The 24,981-nt window shown below is 46.7% G+C and overlaps 1 protein-coding gene across 5 annotated transcripts in view; it reads left to right on the forward strand.

Moving 5' to 3' along the window:
* Positions 1 to 24,981, forward strand: part of LOC102384715 (zinc finger protein 385C) — a 225,075-nt gene that overhangs the window by 65,239 nt on the left and 134,855 nt on the right. For all 5 annotated transcript variants that reach the window (XM_014524249.2, XM_025214511.1, XM_014524247.2 and 2 more), the window contains exon 2: positions 13,925 to 14,173. In XM_014524249.2, coding sequence (XP_014379735.1) covers positions 13,927 to 14,173 — 247 coding nt within the window. In that variant the 5' untranslated portion in view covers positions 13,925 to 13,926. The remainder of the gene's footprint in view (positions 1 to 13,924; positions 14,174 to 24,981) is intronic.

Consider the following 24,981-nt stretch of genomic DNA (forward strand, 5'->3'; position numbering starts at 1 on the left):
TGGCTCTCAGTTAATTTGTCTGTAAATTCTCTGGGGCAGGGGCTGTCTCCTGCCGTGTGTGTACAGTGTCTGGCATGATGGGTTCTAATTTTGGTCCCAGCATCTAGGCACTGCTGTCATGCACCTACTAATAGCAGTTGTATTAGTAAACTCTCCTGAGTCACCAGGAGGTTTCCAGTGTTGTGCATCCCTGCTGCTGCAGATGTCCCCAACTCCAAACTGTGCCTTAGATGGTAAAGATGAAAGCAGCACAGTCTTTCTGAAAATTGAAAGTAAATTGAGGTTGGCCTGAGCTTCCGCTGCAGCCTGCATGGCGAACTACAGAAGATGAATGCTTTAACGTGCCGCTCCACATTCATCAATTTCCATATGTTTCACCCATCATTAAATCCCAAATCAATATGACAGGGATTTTTAGCTTCCGGTTGGTTTGGCAGCTTGCTGTAAGCATCGTAATGGCCCACAAGGGCAATTTAACCCTCATATCTGTTTTGTGTGGGTAAGTCAAGATGCCATGTATCTTGTAAGTAAATTAGGCTTGATAGTAGGAGAATGTCCAGAACTGAGAGAGGGAGGTTGGGAAATAAGTCCAAGTCTTGTTCAGGCCATCAGTCTTTATAGGGCAGGACTAGATAGGTCATTGCCCAGAGCCCCCCAGCAAAGTGAATCTAGATCCATATGGTGGCTTTTATCATGTTAGTTCACAAATGCAACCTGCAGGGATTACAGATCCCATCATGCACTGCAGCTTTTTAGCTCTTAGAGCCAGGTGGCTTCTCCATAGGGAAGACAGAGGCATCTGAAAACTGCCCCTTGTTGTCAGAGGTGCTTTTAAACTGCCCCTTGTCAGAGGTGGTCACTGGTGTTGTCATTTGACAGGAAGAGGTCACCAGTGTTACTTGTCATGTGAGGCTCCCTCAGTTTGCATGGTCTGTGCACACAAAGTTGGGATGCATCTGTGCTGCTACTGCTATTTCATATTGTGTGTGTCTCCTGACATCCTTGTTGTTACAGAAAGAATGACTGCAGGCCCAGTTCAAGTGACAAAAACTTGGCTGGGTTGATTACTTAAAAAGCACCCTACATACTAACATGCGTGACCAGCCTGTCCATGTTGTAGATCAGGACACTGCAGTAAGGCACAGGCATGATTTGTGGAAGCATCCTCCAAACCTAATAAAGTATGGAGGGTTCCCTGACCCTCTTTCTTTTATACACCAGTCAAAAACAACTACATGAGTACAACGTGCACATCCTAGTTCTCACCATACAATAAAGCATGTTTACCAGGTCATCGCGATCCTTGTGCATTCCATCCGTATTTTGGTGTGCATTCCAGTCTTATCGATCACTTTTTGTCGGTTGCCTTTGTGAGGAGGCTGCGAAGCCTAACAGCCCAACTTTTCTAGCTCCTGCAAATCTTATGTTTTTGTAAGCAATATATGGTCATTCCTAGTTCTGTTATCAGTGAAGCCTCCTTTGGTTTGTGCTATTGGCAGAGATTTTGTATGAGCTGTATATTGCCAGATCAGTGTTTTTATTAATCCATATTCCAAAAAGGCCTATGGCCCTGCATGGGCAGGTGTTTTGTAACCCTGGAGGTTCCCACTGACAAGATAGATTGAGGTAGGGGAAGCTTCCCTCCAAAAATCAGACTTCTGTCTGTACATTGGTTTGGGTGGCAGTGTGAAGGAAATGCCTGCTCAACTGCTCCCTTTAGGGATGGGCAACCCAGAGGGAAATTTGCTCCATAATTTTCTCCTTTGTGTCCACATAGATGCTTTTTGGGAAGTAGATGGGCTCTCCTGTTGTGCACTGTCTATAAAATAGTCTGTTTTTTATTTATTTCAGACATTTAATGCTCTAAATGTTAAATTCTATCTAGAATATGTCACTACTTTACAACCTTCTGCAACGTGTGTTTATGGTGTTATTAAAAAAAAGAGAGAGAGACCTGAGGGTTATGGACTGTAATACCAGACTATAAAACTGACCTTAAAATTATGAACTAGCTACTGATATTGTGCTAAGATTTCCCTGCCTGACAGTTTCTTGTGATGTTCAGGTTTGGGAGACAAAGTTTGACAGTCATAAATTGCAAGAGGTGATGATTAAGGGGTTTTAATCCAATAATCATTCTATTGTAACTTCTTTTGGTCACTTAGAATAACTGGGAAAGTAAATCTCATGCAGACTCTGAGTTGGGAAGAGTCTTTAGGGCTAGGTGCACATGTGGGTGAAAGAGTGAGTGATTTAGAAGCTATAATTTGAGATGGAGAAAAGAAAATAAATCCTAACGATCCAAGTTTTAAGGTAGACATTTTCAAAGCACATAAATCTACTTTTTGAACAGTCACTTAAGTGTTCAGCAGCTTAACTCTTATTGACTGTCAATGAGCTCCAGCCTCCTAAGTCCCTATATGACTTTTGAAAGTGGGATGTCAGGTCCTTAAACCCCTTGGGCAGTTCTGAAAACTTGTCCCTTTGAAGGAGTAAGTTCCCAGGTCCCTCTGCAAAGTGCATTGATTCAGATTCTTGGGTTTATTCCTCAGAGATGTCTCTCTCAGTCCCCAGGAGTTCTGATGCTGACCTCTGCCTTATATGAAACACTCCCCCCATCCTCCCCCATCCTTCCATAGATTTTAAGGTCAGAAGGGACCTTTATAATTTTCTAGTCTGATCTAGGCTGGAGAATTTTACAGAGTATTATTATCTGATTTCATAGATGGAAAAAGTGGAGGCTCGGAGCCATTAAGTGAGTTTGCCAAGGATGTACCAGAGTCCATGGCAGAGGCAGGCCTGAAACCCAGAAACCCCACATCCTAGTCCAGTTCCTTAGCCATCAAACAAGTAGCCTTATATTTACCTCCTACACCCCACAACAGATTCTAGTTTTCCCCCGATGCCCCTTTTTTAGGACTTCCGCATTCTTCCTATAACTCTATCTTCTGCACCTTTCTTTGCCCATTCCCTGTCTAGCCCCTGCTCTGCTCCCTGCCATCATCCCAAACCATGATGCTCGCCTTTGACAGGCTGTTGGTGTTGGGTCCTTTGCACCAAGAAGCTCAGCCTCTGCCTCCTGTGCTCTGTTGCGGCCTCACCCAGATACATCCAGCCAGCATCACTGTGGGGAGGAGGTGTGTAAGGGAGTGCTTTGTGCCTTGACACGAGGCTCTCTGGTGGTGTAGCGTTCAAGGAACTCTGACCTTCTTCTGTTTCAGACAGATTTAGACATCTGTCAGGGAGCTTTCCACGCCTGTCAGGAGTCTGACTGCCTAGTTTGTCATCCATGGTGCTAGGGAGGAGATTTCTGATCTCCCTGGGACTAGAAACCCACATGCTTGACTGATGCCTGCCCACCTGTAACCGGGCCTGTTGTTAGCCCTGGGAAGGTGTCTGAAATCTGACTACCAGAAGCTGTGACATAGGCATTGTTCTTCTGAAAGATCCAAGGGCACAGCATCCTGTGTTCCACAACCACCAGCTCCAATTGCTCAGAGGAAAGTGTAAGCAACCGTGCAGAAGGCAGCTCTGGAGTGACCTGCACCCAAGAAAAGTTCTTCCCATCTGCCATTAGTCAGAGACTGGTTTATGTTCTGCCCCCAGACTTGCTGCCATTTGCAGCTAAAAACACAGATGAGTGCTGAAGCAAACACTGCCAAGTGCTAGCTAAGACCTTAGTGATATTGGGTGAAGGTGGAAATTCTGTCATTTGCACCAGGGAAACCAGTGACTGTATGAAGAATCAAATTAAATAGCAGATTTCCTTAAAACATCCCCTCCAAGCAGCTGTGAAACAAGGTCCCCTGCGTCCCTCTTGGAGACAAAAGAATGCTATAATGGAGGGCTGTTGAACTCATGGCTTTGGGCTATATATGATCCACATGGGATTAATTTGCTGCCCCTGGGCTTCCCTCTTTCCCCTGTGGCTTTTGTTTCCTGTTGGACAGCCGTGCAGTCATGGGATAAGGCCCTGTTGCGATGCCAGGGGCTTGTGTTCAAACCCTGGCTCAGCCATGGACCTCCTGTTCACATAATGCACTTGGTGCCTTGATTTCCCTTCTGTAAAAGGAGAATGCTCCTCTACCTCCTCTGAGGTCTGTGAAAGTCAAAGCCATTAGTGACTGTAAGATGCTCAGATGTTTTGTTGGCAAGTTCTTAGGTCCCGTGCTCATGGAGAACTATCTGGTTCTCTTTTTAGGTACCTTTTGACCTATAGCAGAGGATCCACGTCAAGGTCAAAGTGGACGTAGGTGGTACATTGAGAGAACATGGCCCCTGTGACCTGGGGTCAGTTTTACTTTTTCAGTAGTGTTTGTTGTAGCCACAATGGCCCTGGGAATATGTGAGAAAACAAGGTGTGTTCAGCAGTATCTTTTATTGAACCGACTGCACTGTTGGGAGGGATGTTAGACAGGCTTTCGGTCACAAAATGCCTTTCTTCAGGTCTGGGCAAGAAGCAGATGTGGCCTAATCCAAGTGGGCAGTAAACCTTTGGAGCAAAGAGAAGTTACCTGAAGTGTTTGCAGACCAAGTAAGAACAGCTGATTTAGATAAACTAAATTATGTAAAAGAAATCAGAACTTTCAAAGGGGAAAAGAAAATTACTTGTGTTACGTTTGTTTTTTGGCATCCAGGAAAATGATGAATTTTTGTTCCCAGCTCCTTCTTTTGAAGATGCATCATAGGTTGCCCTTGAGCACGAGGACTGGGAGGTTGTTCTGTGAAAAGTGTACTCTACTGGTTATGGGGTGTTTCTGTCCTTTATCGGTTTTGTATGAGAGTTCATTTTGGAGCACAGTGTTGTTCAGTTTCACGCGCATAGTTTCCATGAGGGCACATGGTACATCGGAGGAGGTAGATCATGTTTTGTGAGTGACATGTGTAGGATCCCTGGAGCCTGATAGTTTTGCTGTGGGATGTGTTGCCACCATCAGATGTAAAAATGCAAGTGTCTAGAGCTAACGCGCATGACCTCGTTGGGCACCAAATTACAGGCCTGATACCTGAGAAGCGGAACGAACACATGCAGCACAGAAGAAGTTAAGTGAATGAGACAAGGGTGCATGCGATTAGAGCAGACATTTTAAATATTGTAATGAGAGTCATGATAGGGAGCTTTGAGCTAATCAGAGGTGGTTTTTTTAAAGACCATGGAGATTTTTGAGATATTTTGTCCAGATAATGTTCCAATTTTAGCTCAGCTTCTCTAGCTGTAATCATAATAAAAATACATAGAACAGTAGGGCACTGAAAACACACACACACAATGTGTTTTGCCACAGCAGCTGAGATGGGCAGGAGCTCTTGTGCTGAGTGCTTGCTGGGTTTGGGGCTATTGACCTAGACCCCCCTCCCCACATTGTTTCCTATGTTGTGCTGTCCTGCAGCCTTGGTCCCAGACTCCTATCTTGTGCGTTGGGTTAGGTATCTATTGCTTACTGAAGAGGGAATTTGGGGGCTGTGATGCTGATGGTATAAAGCTGTGGTGGGCTCCAGGGGACAGAAAGCAGAGAATGTCTGTTTGATCAATCTCTGGACCAGGGACTTGGGAGACCTGGGTTTAATTACCAGCTCTGCAACAAATTCTCCCCTTGACTGACCTTGGACAAGTGACTGGACTTACCCTGCACCTCTCAGCTCCTGATCTGTAAAATCAGGATAACCCACCCCTCACACACTGGGGTGAAACCCATCAGCAATTGATTATTTAGAGCTCCCACCCCAGAGAGGAGGGTTGTATCAAGCAACAGCATGGTGCCAAGGGCTGGGAACCAACTGGGAAGATTTACCAATTCTGAAGCTTAGTCCTGGTCATGTTGTGTTCCCAGCACAGGTACCTTGAAGGATCAGCGCAGTTGTAGTAGACATGTTATTACTGAAGGACTGCAGGAGGAACAGAACCATTTCTAAAAGGGGCAAGACTCAGGCATCTTATTTAATAGGAAGGTGCACTGGGGGTGCTCAGGAATCTCCAGGGTATTTGTGCGTGTACATATGTGTGTGTGCATGCACATGCATGTATGTGAACATACCTGTGTGCAAATAGCTCCAGATTGGGATAGTGGCAAACTCCCTGTTTGCAGGTACAGTTCCCCACGGTATGAAATTCACCCCTAAGCCTACTGCTTGTAGGCGTCACCTGAGCCTGAAAGGTAAGACTTAAGTGAGACCTGGGCTACCGGCTTTCTGTCAAACTTCCTGCAGGCCTAGTTTGTTTTTGCAGCTGCCTTTCTTACTACCTGCTGTGCAGCACTTTGAAAACTTTTGCCAGTGGAGCTCTGAGACCTGGTGCAGTTAATTCTTCACCTCCTCCTTGCCCCACCGAGATTCTGATTTCTCACTTTTCCTTTAAAAACAAGAACATGTGGAACAAAAAATTGGAACAATCATGAAGAGGTTCTGGTGACCGGGTGGGAGGAAATGAACAAGGAAGATAAGAGGCCAAAACCTAGAAGAAGGGAATCATCAGAATGGAAATAATTTTTTAAAATCCCTTTCACAAGGAAGCAAAAGCAGAAGGAGGAGCTAAAGTGGATGAGAGAGTTTATGGTTTATAAGTCTGACAGATGCATAGGGAGAGTGCATCTTTTTCAGTCACTTGTCACCGCCCTCCCCTTTCCCTCCCCAACCCCAAGCTAATCACTTCTGGCAGCTCCTGTATATAAGAGGAGAGGCGAGCAGCTGATCCGGGATCTGTTTGCTGGCTGCTGGACTAATGATTATTCCATCCCTGCATAATGGCCACCTGCCCCTGAGGATCCTCACGTGCCTCTGCTGCCAATCTCCATGCATTTGATGCCAGTGATTGTCATGTGTTTTTGTTTGCAGTGATAAGCCGCATGATTTTGTAGTTTGAGGCAACTTCTCTGGTGATTCTTGTTGCTTTTAATGCCAAAATAGTCAAGTCCTTGGCACTGCTAACCTTAAAATACAAGGCAGATTCCACCCTTCCCAAAATAATGAATGGCTTAAAATCAAAAGATTTGTAAAAAATATTTCAATTTTACACTTTTTTTTAATTTATCTCTTATCTTTGGAGCCTTTGGGGGTGGGGTCATGTTTTCACAGGGCCTATAACTTTTCTTTTCATTGAAATGAATATTCTCATGTAATCCAAGGGAGCTTTAAGGAAAAGACCATGAAATAGCTAGAGATGTGTGATAAAGTCAGGAGTTGGCAAGCGTTCTTTTTAACACTGGAAGCAAGTTTTTCAAAACTTAGCTCAATTTTAACCTTTTAAGGTAGACAGATGTAACATTTGAAGTGTTTCATACACTTTTGAAATGCTACAAAGGGATGGCGCTATAGATGTATGTGCCCTCTGAAGCACTCCAAAAGTGATCATAGTACTTCAAAAAAGTATCTTCTGAAAAGAGGTACTATTTAGAAGTGCATCACTTTGTGTTTTGTCTGCATGGGGACAGGGGGCTCATAGGTCTTCCAGAATCCCCTAGTACTATGCTATACTTTTCAACATCCAGCCATGTAAAAAAATGTAGTGATCCTAAACTGAGGTTTCCCTTGTTTAAAATGTTGGCCTGGAATTGAAAGAATTCTAATATGGGGAGGTAAAAAAACCAAAAGTTTAAAAACTCAGAGGCCAGGTCTACAGATAGTTGGGGTTTTTTTTAGTTGGGTTAGTTTACTTGGTTGAGGGCTGTGACATGGTTACTGAACAAATGGTATGTCCCCAAGGATGGACATAAGTGAGCCAGTGTAAAGATGCCTTGTCCCAAAACCACATTTTCTTTTTATAGTATGTGAATAAACATACACTTGCTCTGGCATAATTGCTTTTAAATTGATACAACTGCATTCACATTAGAGGAATTGTACTTGTTTAGCTCCACTGGTATACTTAAAGCTGCAGAGCATCAGTAAGAACATAAGTATTGCCCTATTGGGTCTGACCAAAGGTCCATCTAGCCCATTATCCTGTCATTTACAGGGGCAGGGGTGAATGCTGCAGAGGGAGAGCACTGAACCAGACGTATCTAAAAAGGTCTAACCCCTATTCATTACCCTCCTTAGCATCCACCATTATTGGTTTAGAGATGCCAGAGGAAACATCTCCAACCATTCTTGTTCAACAGCTATTAATTGATCTATTATCCATGAATTTGTGTAGTCCCTTTTTGAACCTGGCTATGCTACCTGCCTCTACCACTTCCTGTGGCAGTGAGTTCCACAGGTTAACCATATGTTGTGCATAAACTTTCCCATGTTAGTTTTAAACCTGCTTCCTACTAGCTTCAGTGGGTGCCTCTTAATTCTGGTGGAGACCAGCCTTCCTGAGTCTATATTGGGTATAAAGAGCCAGTATGTCTACTACATCCAGAGGAAAAGCAAAGTGACAGCCCCCTCTGAGTACTCTGGCTTAGAGCTCTGAGTGCCTTTGAACTCTCCTGTAATTAAGTTGCATCTGGGGCTGGCTACAGTGATATCTGTCAAGCTCTGAACTGGGCTTAGCTGTGGTCAAGCTTTGTCTCCATCCATTCCCACACAGTAAGATGATATTTTGTGTTACAGTTTTTGTGAAGGAGTTCATTGAAAATTTGCAACATTAAAAATGATCACAGGCACGCTTTGCGTTTCAAGCTCACAGCCAGATGAAAAGAGCGAATGTCTCTAATGAGGCAGTGTGACAGTGACACCAGGGTTAGCTCCATTTACACCTTGGCTTGGAAAAACTGAACACAGTGGCTGTTTTTCCCAGCAGAGCTATACAGGTCACTCTCCTCCCCTGTGGGTCTTGTCTTTTGTCTTCAGCTCAATTAACAGCTCATAAAAAGCTTTCTGTTACTTTTGACTAAATATAACTTTTAAAGGAAATGTTTGCATATACCTTCTGGGGAATTAAAAGGGTTTCCAGAGAGATCTGGTGACTTTGTGACAGCATTTCAACGTATCAAGGCTTTGCATTGCAAAGAAAGGCAGCCCCAAAAGCAGGTGGGAGTTTGCAGCAGTCAAAGCCCAGGCTGGTGGTTGGGCCATTTGGGGGCCCTGGAACCTTGGAAATATGGAATGAAAAGTATGCTGTTGGAGGAAAAGGATGAGAGGTCCATCAGCTCTAAAGTAGTAGCAGATCCCTAACAGTGGAAGAGGGAGGCTAGTAAGAATGAGCATTTACTTCAGCTCAGGATCTGTTTCACACTGGGTGGGCGTGACATACACAGTGACAACTGTTTCACTGCTGCATGACATGCCCAATTCTGTTGTGCTGTGTTGCATTGTACTCTTTTCTAGGATCCACTTCATAATTTAGATTTCCATTAACTCCAGTTACCGTGCAGTTCAAAATGTTGTCCTGTGTAATTGCCCCTAATTGTTGTAAGGAAGTGGCACAGTACAGTCAGGGAGCCGTTCAAAGACCAGGATTCATTTATTTTCTACCAGTCTTTATCATTCATTTGTTTCTCATCTGTCTCTTGAGCCTGCGTTCACGGAATCTCTACGCAAGCCCTTCCTCTCCTGCCTGACTGGTATGAACTGCCCCAAATTACAGACAACATTCTTGCTCTCTGGAAGCCCAAACTTGTTCTGGATGCTGCTGTGTTCCCTGACTTTTTCTCGTTTTGGGAAGGGGGGAGGTGGAAACCTTTCTAGGAGATTTCAGTCGCTGTTCTATGAAGACACATCCATCACTGATTGCCAATACAGGCAGTCCTCCAATTTACGACACATTTGGTTCCTGAAAACCACGCCTTAAGTCGAAACGTTGTAACTCGGAACCAATTTTCTCATAAGAAACAATGTTATAAATGGGGGGATTGGTTCCTGAACCAAGGCCCAATACCCTATTTTCACTAAAAATACCCCAGAATTTTGTACTTGATCAATTATAGATGAGTAATATAGCTACATTAATGTATTTATATTGTAAATAGCAATCATATTGATTTGGAAGGACTTCTTCGAGGTGACTTTGCTGAACTTTTTGAAAGGCTCTTTGTTGAACTTTTTGAAGGGTTCTTGGCTGGAGTCTTCTCCAGAGTCTTAACTGCAGGTTTTTCTGGAGTCTTGTCTGCTTTCTTAAAGAAAGTGTCCAAGGAAGTTTGGACAGATGTTCTCCAGGGAGATGAGCAATGCAGCAAACTTGCGACGTCATGCCAGCGAACATCGGATCAAGCATTGTAAAGTCGAAACTGACATCATAAAGTTGAAACAGGGTGTCAATTTATAAACCGTGTAAGTGCGAAACATTATAACTTGAAACGTTGTAAGTCAAGGACTGCCTGTACTTTTGTTTTTTCCCTCTTGTGGAGGGGTCATTGCCTGTGGTGTTGACTCAGATTTTCGAAACTACGTAAGTGCCATTTTGAAGAGAAACCATCCTTAAGACAAGGTCGCATGGGTGCTTTTAAAAATCACATAGGCATGTCTGATAATTTTACCCAATGTCTCTAAAACACATGAAGGCACAGACGCTACAGACTCATGCCTAAGGTCGTGGCTCTTGTCATCAGATGAGTACAACAGACTCTCATCTTTCATTTAAAAACTAAATCTGATATTTGCAGGGAAAAACTGGAGACTAGGGTTTGAGCTTAACCAAGCCAGCAATATATGCCTGATTTTGTAGAGCGCACGAAACATTCGCTCCAGGTAGTGTGAACTGTGCCATGTTTTCAATGGGAAGTTAGCACCAGGGTATGGAGGGCCCTGCCAGCTCCATTCCAGCAAAGGAGTCCATGTGTGGAAGGAGGGGGAACAGGGCTAACTGCCTGCCATTGTGGGTGGTCAGTCGCTGGTGAGATGAGACTGCTCCCTCTGGGTCTCTCTGTTGCTGCTCTTGTGTCCTTGGGAGAAGAGGAAAAACTTCTGTCACCATTGATCCTAGTTGAGGACAGGGTCACAGCCACAGCTTTGTGGGGGCTCTTTGCTGGAGTGTTCCTAACACCCCAGACAGTTTTAATCCAGAGCTGCTTCCAACTGTGTGCACACCTCAGTACTTTTGCCTTCTCAAGTAAAAAAAAAAACCCAGATAACAGAGCATTTGCTCCATCTTGAGGCTGCTCATATGTACTGCTCTTTTGTGAGCACAGTGCTGCAGAGTGTGTGCTGTGGGCTCCCCTGTCACTGGTTAGCAGGCCTGATGAGCTGGCCTGGTCTATGAGGTCTGCCTGGTGCCTTTCTGCTGAGATTCATCTTGGATACCTAAATTATATAGAAAGCTATTTATTGTGTGTGATTCTCCAGGGTAGGGTCAGGTCAGGAAATGACCAGTAATTGGCTGAGAAATATACTGCCTCTCAATCCTGACAAATTGGTCACTGCCCCTGGTCTCTAAAACAACATCACCTTACAGAACCTCTTCTTTTCCACTCGCAGAGGAGTCTTGCTCAAACCCCCCCATTGACTTTAATGGAGATGCACATCGGTGAGCAAGAGAAAAAATACTAGGTTTAGTTCACACTACTCAGGTAGGGAGGAAATTTAGCAGGTGGCCTGTGGTGAGAACAGGTGACCAGACATGGAGCCTGGTGGGAAATATAAGGGCAGCTGGATCTTGGGAGAGAAGAGCTTGTTAGGAGGATGGAAAGTGGCAACAGGTGTGAGGTGCAAACCTCCACTGCGCAGGAGTCTGCTAGGCAGGAGGCCCTGCCAGGAAAGCTAGAAAGGACTGTGAGTCAAAAGCAAGGGCTGTAACCAAGAAGATGCCCTTGATCAAGGGCTGGAAAGATGTCTGAGCCTAGAGTGAGGTGGGCTTGATAGCAGCTGAAAGGCCTGATGGGCTTAAGTAGTTTTGGATAGTAGTTAGCTATGTCCATAATGAGAGCAGTGTTGGCAGGACACCAGGGCTAGGGATAGAAGTTACACATAAATCGGTATAAGTTATCAGAAATCAGTTCAAATCTGTAACACAACAGAAGTTCAGTGCATATAAGCCACTTTTGCAATTGCTGAAACCAGTTTATGATAAACCTGGATGGATGCAGTATTGGACTTAACTGATTTAGGTTAAATTGGCTAAACTTCTGTCCCAGATTCCCTCCAGATTCAAGTTAATGCATAGTCCTCCAACATTCCAGGATGCTTTGCACCTCCCCTGCAAACCTCCCTTCGCAGGATAGGCTGGCCAGCCTTGACCTAGGCTGTCTGCTCCAGCCAGGCAGAAAGTTGTGCTCTAGTGCTCCCCAGCTTCTGGCCTGGGCCACTGCAGGCACGTGGTTGCATTTCAGGAATCAAAAGTGAATGTCTGTTCTCTTGCTTATCAGTTCAATCTGCACATTTTAGACGAATCTGCAAAGATTGAATCGATTCAGCCTTGGGCTTTTTGACTGTGTGTATTTAGCCCAGCTGTGGGGGTCTCACTGATGTGTGATGACAGGTAAACTGAAGTGGCAGCAGGACTCTTAGCATCTTTCAGGAAAGTAGTTCTAAAACCCTTCAGTATCACACCGAAGGAGATGGGCAAATTGCCCATCACTCCAGATGCTGAGATCAGGACTGGATGCCTTTTCAAGTGATACAGTCATCATTATTGGCATTAAAGTGAACCCTGTGGGCTAGTGGAAAATAGGGCTCTGCTGTGCTGGGCAATGTATAAACATGAGGAGGAGATGACTTCTTATCACACTCTCTCCATCCAACATGCCAAATTTTCCTAAACTGAAGCTTAGCCAGCAAGAGGTTCAAGGCAGAGAGCACTGGTTTGAGGCTCTTTGGTCTGCCTGACACAGGAAGTCAGACAAGCTGATCACGAGAGTCTCAAAGGACTAAAATTTGGTGAATTGAAGCTCCCACCTCTGTGCTCTCCCTGTTGGCCCGCAGTTGGTTTAGCAGTGCCTGCTGTTAAGCCAGTTGGTCCCTTACAATATTTCCTTCATGTGTCAATCACACATTTGGCTACCAGGGGGCTGGGGCCTGTCTTGTGACCTGCAGAGCCCGCCTGTCCAGCTGTTCTTTAACCCCCAGTGCTGTCTCTGGCAGTATGTACAGTATGTTTGTGTATATTATAAACACCAGCTGCCAGCTCCCAGGCATGTTATATGAAGCAGTAACGCGATCACAGGGCTTGGATGTCTTTACCGCCTCTTCGAGCCCAAATTTCATGAGTTATGAATGTTCCACCAGCCCCCGGGTAGGGCTGGAGACAGCCCCCGCTCCCTTGGAGCCAGGACTGATTATGTCTTGGAGGGCAAGTTTCTCACTGCTGCAGCAGGTCAGTGAGATTGTGTTGACCCAGCACCTCTCTGAGAGCAGTTTCCTAGCTCCCCCTTATGTACCCTCTGAAGGGCTGGCTGGCTCCTTCTCTCCCTGCTAGGCTGGCTCTCTGCTTCCTACCCAGGCATGGATGTGGAGCAAAGGTGATTCCTGACTTCCATCAAACATGACCAAACTCCCCCAGCAGTTGAAATGGAAGGGAGCACACACATATGTGGCAAAGCAGCAGAGGGTACCTACAAGGGAAGCTGTAAGTCCTACCTTTTGAACAGCCAGGTGTTCATAGGGGAGATTAAGGTCTTAAGGTCCAAATGCATGTCTGCCTGATCTTGCACAGAGGATACAGGATGGTCTCAGAGTGTCTGGAGTCCCGTAATTCACTTGAGAATCACTGCTGGTGGCAGGAATATTTGGAACAGGGGCCTCTCTCTCTCTCCCCATCCTGAGCACATTGTAGTCCTGGGAAAGGCACCGCTCTCCACAGCTTGCTGCCGAACGTAGTAACTCAAAGAGCCATTAAATGCTGCCCCTTTTGCTTTAGGGAGGTGCTATCAGACCCATTCTCTTTCAAACTAAGTCAGGCTGAGAATCTAGACAGTCTGGGAACCCAGACTGGGTTTAGACTGCAGCTGTCCAACCTGAACCCACCAGATGTCAGTGCTGGGTGGTTCCTGGCCCGTCTGTTCCTGACTTCCATGCCCTTACAATCTGAGTGCCCAACCTGCTCACAGAATGTCTGTGCTTCTTCCCATAGGCATGAAGCGACCCTTGAGCCCTTCTCACCATCCTGAGAATGGGATCCGCCTGGTGGAGACAGCGAGCTGCCCACCGAGCCAGTCAGAGCAGCACATGAAGCGAGAGAAAAAGCACCAGTCGTTCACACTGTGCGAGGTCTGCAATATCCAGCTGAACTCAGCTGCCCAGGCACAGATCCACTACAATGGCAAGTCCCACCAGAAACGCCTCAAGCAGCTCAACAAAGGGAAGGGGCCTACAAGCCAAGGTAGGAGCTCGACCCCTTGGGGCCAGTTTCAGCCAGATGGAGGGGCTGGCATGAGGCAGAGCTAACTGTTGCCTGGGCCTTGGCCATTTCAAGCATGGGTTGGAATTACCAATGCCTCATACCCAATCACTCGGAAGAAGCAGATTTCCTGCACTCCAGAGATTGTGGTTGTGGTTGCAGTTGCCTCTCTCCTTTCTGAACTGTATTGTATATTGGTAGATTGGATGCAAATAAGAAAAACCACCATCTCAGTCAAGTGCAAATCCAGGGTGGGAGGCAGGGGTGGCATGCCTTGGACCTTCCTTCTCCTGCTCCCCTCCCACCCCCAGAAGCTTCAGATTGAATATCCATCTGTTGCTGATATTCAACATCTGACTTTTCAGCATATTAGCTGGAGTTTGTTGTCAGGCCAGTTTGGCTTCTATGACCCATTACATCAGCCCTCTTCAACACATGGCTTGCATTTGCTGTTTTTTGTTGTCAGTGATTAGGTGGGCGTTCATGTTACTTCTGTCCATGCACAAGAGCGGTCACTAGCACTCTGGGTGTCTTCAAGAGATGGTCATTGTCCGCCTTGGTTTTGTTTGCATGTCTCCTGTAAAGTGGCTGTAATGTTCACCTTTGGTGAGGATGAGGTTACCATTACATGGTTGGGTTCCACTTCTCTGTGGATTCCAGTGTTGTATTGCCCAAGCCATGGGGCACCTGTTTTGTGCGGTTGGTTTGTTCTTTTCATTTCAGTCTCTTGCCTGGTGGATCTTTTGAAACAACTTCAGGTGGGTGCTACTGATTTGAGAAGCTCTCAGATGTTGGCACTAAGGGCTCAGGGTAACATTTTCAAAAGCACATCAGTGCCTTGTTCACATGTGACTTATTTCTGAGTAGCCAAAGTCTTGCTGAAAGTCAGGAGGACTTAGACACTTCTGAAAATTTAACCCTTGTTATTTTCCTATTCACCTCTATCTGAACTAATGTCCCTCTTGAAGCACTGTAAGGCATGCTGGGATGGTCTAAAAGTGCAAAATACAGATGTCTCCAATCCATCACAGCTGGCTTTTTATATCCATATGTAAAATTCTTTGCAAGTTTTACTGTTTTTATTTCTGTGACAACAATTGGCTCTGCATAGCATGAGCTATGCACATTGTATTTGCACTGACATGTCAAAGAGGATTCCTGAAATAGTCGCCCATGAACTGTGGGTTGTTGTCTGTTATTAGCTCATCTGGAATCCCATGCTGAGCACACAGTGATTTGCAATGTGCTGTGATATTGCTGCTTAATGTGTTGCACAACAAACAGCTCACTTAAAAGACAAATGGAGCTGTCCACTTAAAAGAGGTAATTTTTCCTTTCTAATTCAGACAGGTCTACATTGGCAGTGCCATGAGGGCAGTCTATTTTCAGTTTTGTTCCCTGTTTTCATTGCAAGAATCACTTATGTGAGCTGGCAGCATTTGTGCTTGTCCCAAACAGAACATCAATTGTTTTCTCACATTTCCATACTTATGTGGCCACTGCGAGTGAATCTGAGTGTGTATATCTGACATCATATTGTGATATTATGTTGCAATGTCCTTTATATGCAGTCCCCATCAGGATAGCAATTTAATTTAAAATCCACGAAACTGCTTGCTGCCAGCACCAATTGGTAACACTTCTTTCTGTCAAGAAAGGGGGAAGTGCAGAAAGGAGAAGTGTAGTATAGTACAGTATAACAGTTGTAGAAAGTTGTAAGTTTTAAGCAGTTCTCTATTTTGTATGGTCAAGTTCCTGGATTTGTTCATCGTCTAATTCAAGACTGTCCAACTGGTGGCCTAAGGGCTGCATCCAACCTGCGATGTGTTAAAGTGAGGCCTGTGGGCTCCTATACAGCCCCCACTCCCTGCTTTGCTCCTGATGGTGTGGTAGCAGCTGGAGTCTCTGGGGCAGGCAGCTTGACAGTAAGCTTGCTGCCCACACCATAGGGGTGGGGACATGAGGCAGGGTTTCTCCATGGCTGCAGTAGCAGAGGTCAGGGCAGGTCACGCAAATCACCCACGCAGAAGTGGTGGTGGGGATGTGAGGTAAGGCTTCACTATGTGGCTAGAGCAGCAGGGACTCAAGCAGTGGTGGGTGGGGAGGGTGGGCTAAAGCTGCTTGTGCAGCAGAGGGAGGCTGTATGCAGTGGGAGTTCCTGGAGCCTGCATAGCATGCGGCCCCCATGGCACGTGGCTGGGGGCCTGTGACCCGTGTGGCAAGCAGCCCCCAACCACACTGAAGCTGGACAGCCCTGATCTAATTATTACTAAAGGCCTTGATCGTGTTCTGGTTCACAAGAGAGCCATGCAGCCTCCTTCCTGCAGGCAGGTTCAAACATCCACTTGATAATTCAATTACAAGCCTTTCTTTGAGGTGCAGAATCACATATTAGCCAGTTGTCAGTTTGCAACACCAATAAATGAATATGTTTCCCTTCAGCTGGACAAAGCCCTTGTTTAAAAAAAAAAAAAAAAAAGGGAAGCTTGATAAGTCCAAATCTGACTAATGAAGTCTTTGATTTTCTGGCAGCTCATCCAAAATGTGTCATTCCCTTAACGCTACTCGCCATTAGCAGATAACAGTCTCTTGTGAGCATGTTTTGGTCTTTCACGAGGGGTGACTTCTGTTTGCAAAAAGAGGACGTTCTTATTCATCTCTCAAGCTTGGCCTCCAGTTAAATAGTTTCCGAAAGGTTGGAACTTTATGAGGAATGAGGGGTGACATAGATTTGCAAGGACCAGGGTAAAGTTTGGTAACCTAGGTGAGAGGGAGGAGTTCTTGTGAACAGGTGTCATGCCCTCTAGCTCTGCACTTTGTAGGCACCTGTGTGGGACCAGGACTGACTCTGCCTTCTACCCTATCTCCTGGCATTTGCCTAGTTTCTCTTTTTCTGTGTTATGGTTGCAGATTCATTAGCTTAGAAATGGCAAAAGGCAGCTTGTAAACATTGCTTGTTGCATAAATTGAACAGAACTGTTAGAATTTGGGAGGATTGGGTGCCATCAGTATCATGTACCAGGAGTTCACACTGCTCACAGCCTGTGGGTCAGGCATATGCAGGAATTCACTACCTGGTTGAAAATCCCCCCATGAAATGTGGCCCCAGAACTATATATCACAGTAGCACCAAAGCCCCAGCCGAGATTGGGATCCCACCAGGCTGATCCCTATACAGATACAATTGGTCTCTTTCCCAATTGCTATTTATCTAAATAGGGAGTGAGCAACATACAGCCTGTGGGCTGAATCCAGCCCATAGCTTCCCCCCGTGGCATCCCCACATGGGGCCAAGCCCTGCCTAGTCATGCCAGGGCAGCCTGCACTGGGCTCCTGCTGGTACCCACAGCCCAGCCCTGGCCAGCACATGCAGCTTTGCAGGGCTGTTCCCAGTGAGGCTGCAGCTGGGTGCTGCTCTGCTCTCCTGGCCTCCAGTGGCAGCTCTGCTCCTGATTTTGTCCCTGCCATGCTGACCTGGCCCACAAGAGCTCATCAAAACTCCCCATGTGGCCCTCTGGCCCAAATAATTGCCCACCCCTGATCTATGGATAAGGAAGAGAGAGAAGGTAGAAGACAAGAGCTTTGGGTGCAAAGAGAGGAAGAAACTTGTCCAAGGTTACAAAGTATGTTAATGGCAGAACAGGGAATAGAAGTCACGTCCCCAGATGCCCAATCTACTGGAACAAGCAACCTCTCCTTCCTCTGTGGCTGTTCCATGTGGTGGGATGGGGTCAAAGCCTTTCCTCATAAGGGTTGAAATCCTCTTTTGCACCAGTTTGCCACTTGTGCATCACTTTGGAGCTCAAATAGAACTGAAGGAGTATTAAGCCTGGCACTGATGCTCTTCACATAGGCATAGGTCTCCCCTAATTTGCACAGGAGCTGTTAAAAGCCTTTATCCCAATTCGCTACTGCAGGGCTAATGAAATGCAAGCTAGTGGTGGTGTTCAGCTTCTGAAGCCCTTTACCTAGCTGATCCTGTGACCTGCCAGTGGCTACATCCCTTTCCTTGTGGTCACTTGGAAATTGCCAGGATGGCAGAACAACCCACTGCTTTTTTTTTTTTTTATACTGCATTGCTTTCCCCGGAGGAGGGTCCCTTCCTTTTGTAGTCTGCTATGTAGATACGGCTTCAGCTCTTACTCTGTGATCATCTGCAGCTACAGGTCCCCTGAATCAAGCCACCCTTGCTCCCATTATTGAGATCCTAAGTCTATCGACTATTGACTTCATGAGTCCAGCAATACTTGGGGCTTTTTAAAACCCCAGCTCCTGATGTCTTTTCACTATAGCTTCCATTTAAAGAGAAAGAATACGTTTCTAGTTCTTGTGGGGGGGGGACGGGGAGAAAAGTGTGGAAACACAACCCCTGAGGACTCAGAAATCAGAGGGCGAATAAAGAGCCACTGACCTATTATTCTTAGGATTTTAAAGCTGATTGAGTGGTTTGGCAGGTGAAAAGTGGGCTGACTTGCGATTTTTTGAACATCTGGGGTTGGCAACATAGGCGCAGTGTTGGGAATTAGAAGGTAACTCAACACCCTGCTTTGACATCTCTGCCAACCTACATAAACTTTATGACATCCTTTGGGGTTTCTTCTTCCATCATTCACACGTGTGTGGGGCATTTCATGCCACTGAGTGGTTCTGCTTGCCAGCTGATAACTCAGGGCATGTAGCGAGCACCAGAGCAGGATGGCAGTCAGGGTTTATGATGTATTAAACCCAAAAGGCTTTTGATATCCCGCCAAGCTGATGGTGGGGTTCTGGTTTGCAGCACCTGTTTCTCCTTGATGCTGTGTCTTGTTAAGGTCTGGTGTTTCCTCCTGAAGGACCCCATTGCCATTTGCTGAGGATGCTCTCGTGGGGACACCCAGCCATCTTGCAGGATGCTGGGATGCATGGCAGCCTGCCTTGCATCTGCTCTGCGGCTGTGGAAAGGCAGTAATTGCTTTCAGGTCTTGGGCTGTTGTTCTTTGGGTGCTGTGGGAAGGAGGGAACTCCAGGGTAAAGCTGACTCAGGTATCTTGCATTCTTTTCATTACTCGGTAATTGCAGGCTGGATTAATGGGCCAAGATCTCAGCTCACAGCAGCTAATTAAAGCACTTATCGCAGGCAGGAGAGCAAAATAAGCAAGAAGCTGGATATGTTGGGAAGGGTGGCAAGGCAGTAAGATCACTGCACCGCACCTCAGAGGAAACTATGGGCCAGTGGTGGCACTTTCCTGTTGTTTGTAGCTGTCCTTTTCCTCACTTTGCTGCAGTTTCACCCCAGTCGGCTTTCCCCAAGCTCTAAGTGCCATCTCCTTGAGGTTTCTGTGCTCCTAATAGGGGCTTCTTTCATAGGGAAGTGTGAAAATGACATGAATCCAACCAGGTATCCAGGTTGTAGCCGTACTGGTCTAGAGGAAAAAGCAATCAGGGCTCATGGTAGAGGTGATATCTTTTACTAGACCAAGAAGATTTTTGCAAAAAAAAATTCCTTAATTGCAAGCTTTCAAACACAAACACCCTTCATCAGGCATCAGAGAAAAGATTGTAAAAGTTCTGCTGGGTAGATATGAAAGTTTATATTGGATGAATACAACCATATGCTTAAGGTAGGGGCCAGCAAACTTTTCAAGCCATGGACCGGAACAGCCTGGCTCCAGTCCAACATAGGCTGAGTGGCTTTAGTGGCATTTCACAGCAAGGAGGGTTTGCTGCTCCTGCACTGGGGCAGGCCACTGGGAGTTGTACTGGTACCACTTTTCCCATTTCTCCCAGCCCCTTGCTCCCTGGCTGGGGCATGACTGCCTCTTCAAGCTGGAGGGCAGCTGCACCAGGGCTGGGCAGCCGGGAACTGCGCCCATGCTGCTACCACTGCTTCTCCCCAGACCCTTGCTCCCAGGCTGCAGCACAGGTGCAAGTGGGAAACTGTGCTGGCGCCAGACAGTTGGATGCTGCATCTACACTGCTGCTGCTTCTCTCTGCCCCCTGCACCCCCAGAAGCAGCAGAGGCTTAGCTGAAAGCTGCCTGACTCTGGCTCAGTTCTCCACATTACAGCAAGAAAGCAGGGGGCAGGGAGAAGCTGTGGCAATGAGGGCACAGCCTTCAGATGCCTGCCCCAGCATAGCTCCTCGCTGCCCAGCCCCAGCCTGGATAAGGGCAGCAGCAAAGTCCTGTGGCTCCCAAGACCAGATCCAGTGGCTCAGAGGATCAGATCCAGCCCATGCATCATATGTTCCTGACCGCTGCTTTAAGGAGCTAACAAACAATGACTGATGCTTTAATAAAAAGCTAATCCATTGTAGATTCCAAGAGGTGCATCAGTTGTTTACTACCACAGCTGACAGCCGTCTCTGGCACCTTGTACTGAGGTACCTGTCATCAGCATGCACAGTGCTCTTGGCTATAACATGCTTCTACCATGTTATGCCCTCTGTTGAGGCAGGGGTTGACTCATGCTCAGCCCAAGGGTTCCTTGCAATTTTAATGGGAATTTCATGCATGAATTCTGGCTGCTGCTTTCAGATTCTCAGTCCTGATCTCATTGCAGTGCTGCAGAAGGCAGGTCGATGGGACATTTTCTAGCAAGACTAGAAATCTTGTTGCCTGTGAGGTGCAGTTTTTATTTTTGCATCATGCCTGACCCACATCAGAGCTCAGATTCTCCTGTCTTCTTGAGAGTAAAAAGTCCTCTGCACCCTAAGCCTTCCTTGCACTCTCCCTTGGTATTGTGAGGAAGGCTCCTCCTGCCTGCTGGTGCAAGGGAGTGTGAGCTGGTTAAGTGGAGTTCCTTGGTGGTAAGTACCAGCCAGGGGCTTCTGAGTGGAGGGGGAGGTGTGGGAGAACAGCCCTCCGTGGGTTTGCTCATAATCAGGGCTGCTCATCTGAATCTGCTGACCTTCCCCATTGCCTTGCTTTTCCTGATGGTTGTTTAAAAATGTCATTGCCAGCAACCTTTTCCAGCCTCCTGATGCATGAGTCCAAGAGGGGCACATGCCTGGGAATGACAAATCAGAGCTGGGAACCAGCTGACATGAAGCCTGGTTCCTTGCTGCACTGTTCATTGAATACGGTGCTCTGGGAACCCAGGCTGACTCTAGTTGGTTTAACTTTGTAATGTACCTGAAGTGCCAGAGAAGATGCTGGACTGCCTCAGACAAGGGAGGAAGGGAGTCTGTCCTCCTTTTTGAGACATAGGTGCTTCCAAGTCCTTCCTGCTGGCAGGGATCAGGGTGAGAAGGGAGGAGGTACTTGGTACAACCCACTTTGTTGCATCAGTGAGCCTGCTGCAATCCTGTGGCATGAGTGGGACATGGCTTGTGGTTTTAGCACAGTAGGTCCCAGGTCTGACCTTGCCAGCAGCTCCAGCAAAGTCAATTGTGCTTGTGTTACCTTCACCTGGCCTGTGGATGTGTTGAAGATCCTATGTCAGCCCTGTGCCAAATCTGTTTGATCACATTTAGGGAAGAACTCCAGTAGTACAGTATTGGTACAATTCTAATTTATTCTCCATGCCCAGTAATCCCCTCCCTCCCCCCGCATCAGACTTTTCCTCAGCTGCGCCACCAGCCATCAGCCGCAAATGCCAGAACCTACCAGAACTAAAACATACCATACATACATTTTTAAATAAGGGCATCAAACTGATTTGTGCCTCTGGATTGGATCTGGACCACAGGGCTCCTTGTGGGCTGGATCTGGACCTGGCAGTGGTGCTATGATGATCTGTGTCCAAGAGTCAAAGGTGTTAACTCAATTGGTTTTTGACCCCTGCCCTGAAACACACCCCACCGAGGCTTCTTTCCCTGGGTTTCAGTAGTGGGCCTTGCCCCCAGATTTCTGACCCCTCCAGGAGCCCTGTGGGGCTGATCCAGCCCATGCACTGTATGTTCGACATTTCTGGTTTAAAACAAGGGCATGAAAATCTCTGGAATCCAGTTACACATGAAATGCTCTTCTCCTCTGCCAGATTTTAGGCCAGACCTTTGCCCAGTGTAAAATGAGTACCAGTATATGGACAAATGAACAAATGGCAGACAGTTTAAAAGAGGTAGGATTTACCGTGGAGCAGCTAACACATGGGAGTCTGTATGCTTCCCTTGCCCCTGCACTAGGTGAAAGCCAGTCTGTGGCAATTGTCCCCCAATAGGTCACCAGGGCTGTTACTACAGTTTATCTGTAACTTAGCACAGGATAAGAGCAAGCACAGGGAGAGTTGCGGTGTGTCAGCTGAAGTAACTCCCTGCTCATTTTAACTTGCTTTGTTCATTCCCATAGGCCCATACCCTGATGCAGCCCCCCTGACTTCAGCAGAGCTGCATCAGTTGTGGACCTGGCTGGCTGTTTGCTAGGCCTGTGCAAAGCGACAAGTAGCCAATTCAGATTCAGAGATTCGGCCATAGACTATAATAGGGAATTACTAAAATAGCTATAACTTTGTAATTTTTTGCCGATTCAGATGCAAACAGCAGGGATGGTAGCCCCTTCGTAGGGCATGAAGCCTGCCAAGTTCCAAGGAGATAGGTGCAGGGGGTTCTGTGAAAGTGCCCTTCAAACTGTTGAAAGCAAAACTCGTATCACTTGTGCGTGTTATGGGGTGTAGTTTGTAACTGTGTTGGTCTAAGGACATAGGCAGACAAGGTTCTTTGGGTCAATCTGATATCTTTTATTAGACCAACTCGGATACTTGGAGAAATATATCTTAACAAGCTTTCGGGTTTAAAAACCCCTAGTCAGGCTAAGCATCTGCAGTTGGTGTGTGTGCTCTTCCTGGATGGAATGAATAGTAAAGAAGCCAGAGGCTGGGCTGATACGCAATAAAGCCAGTCAGTGAAAATGTAAATTGAGGCATCAGGGGGTGAGAGACAGGCTGGGAGGGGTGGGGAGAGGGATGTAGCAGGTAAAAGTGGAGCAGTACCTGGGGAGTCAGATGTCAGGTAGGTTATAGTGTGTCATAAATCCAATGCCTATATTGAGTCCATGAGTTTTTGTATCTAGGAGGTTGATGAAGTGAAGGTCATAGGCTCATCTGTGAAAGGTGTTTTGTAAATGCAAACAAGCATCAAACCTCGCTAACTTAATCACCAGAAGCAAACTTCCTATAACCCAAAACACACCAGATGGATCCAGACCATGCCATGACATGAAATGCAAAACTTGCCAACATATTTCTAGTACCCCCACAATTACTACACCCCACAACAGAACCATCACCATTCTTGGATCTTACAGCTGCACCTCCAGAAACATTATGAACCCTGAACAAAGGAGAAAGGCTGGCCACCTGAACCCTGAACAAAGGAGAAGGGCTGGTCATCCAGAGCAAACATCTTCCCAATGCTCTGGGTGACCTTGCTCGCCTTGGGAATGCACCCCACTTTGTCTCTGCCTTTCCTCCACTGGTCCAGGGTGGCCTGCCTCTGCTTTTTGGGAACAGGGGGCTTTGGAGCGAGAGGGGGACTTCTTTTTGGGCATGCTCCCACTGGTGCCAGGCTGAGAAGGAACAAGGGGAAGGGGGTGCTGCTTCTTGAGATGTAGCAGCATTGCCCTGGTGGTGAAGTGTTTCACCTCCTTGCCGCAGCTGATCTGCTTTCGTCAGTGCTGGCAGGTAGCATACCTGAGATCATCTGCCACCTCAAAATGATCTCACACTACACTACCTACCTGCTTCTGGGTTGAGGGTGGGGATCCTGCCTTATCCCACTCCTCACCAGACAGAGGTGCAACAATAGGAAGAGCTGAGCCACCTGCCCCTACAACCTCCTCCAAAGTGCCTTCCAGAAGAGACCTGCCTCTAGGGGAACTTGGAGAGGTGTGGAGCACAAAATCAGATTCCCCCTCCTTCCCCAGAATTTCCTTACCTATGTCACTCAGCTCCGCTGCTTCCAGATCCAGCTCCTCCTCTGGCACTGGAAGGCTTGTGCTGAGAACTGAAATTGGGGTGAAGACTATCATGCAGGTGCTGGTGGTTATTACTGGTGTTAGTGGAGGTGGTACAGGTGCAAACACCACTTTCACCTCCTTGCTCCCACTAGCAGCAGAAGACTCATCGCGACCAGGAAAGAAGGTGCATCTATTTTTGCCAGGGGGAACTTGCAGCTCTCCCTCTGCCCCCTCTCCCTCTCCTGCCAGAAGATCTAGCACCTGCCTTTCCAGCATGCTTCATAATGTTTGGTGTGCTGCAAAATGTGTGTGTGTCTGTAATATATGTTGTGCTTTCCTGCACAGTGATGACACACTGTCAGGGAAAACACAGAAGAGAGGACTAGCTAGCTACCAAGAGACTAGATACCAAGCCAGAGCCTTTCAGATGCTGCTGGTCCAAGAGAGAGACAGCTCACAAAAGGCACAGATCACTTCTCACACAGCCTTATATGTTGTTTCTGCATCCCTCCCCCAAAGCACTATGATTGGAAGGAAACTCAGGGAAAAATCACAGTCACTGGCCAGTTACAGATGTCAACATCAGAGCAGTCTTTCCCCCCCTCTTCCCCCTCCCTCTTCTCAGTTTCTGTTTCCTGCATACCTGCCTTCCGAATCTTTTCCAAATCTTTTCTAAATTGATTTGGAGGCTTCCAATTTGATTTGAACCTTTTAATGGGTGTCGTGATTCAATTCTGATTCAGAGATTCCGACACCAAATCAGGCCGAATCTCCTCTGAATCGAATCAGCTGCCGAAGTTTCGCACAGCCCTATTATTTACTCTGTAAGCTTCCATGCAAAGGGGCCTGATCCTGGCCGTGCTGGCCATTGTTCAGAAGGTTTGTGGATTGAGCAGGATGCAAAGCTTATTGTAGGGAA

This window comes from Alligator sinensis, unplaced genomic scaffold (assembly GCF_000455745.1).
Source record: "Alligator sinensis unplaced genomic scaffold, ASM45574v1 scaffold1377_1, whole genome shotgun sequence".
Classification (NCBI taxonomy): Eukaryota; Metazoa; Chordata; order Crocodylia; family Alligatoridae; genus Alligator; species Alligator sinensis.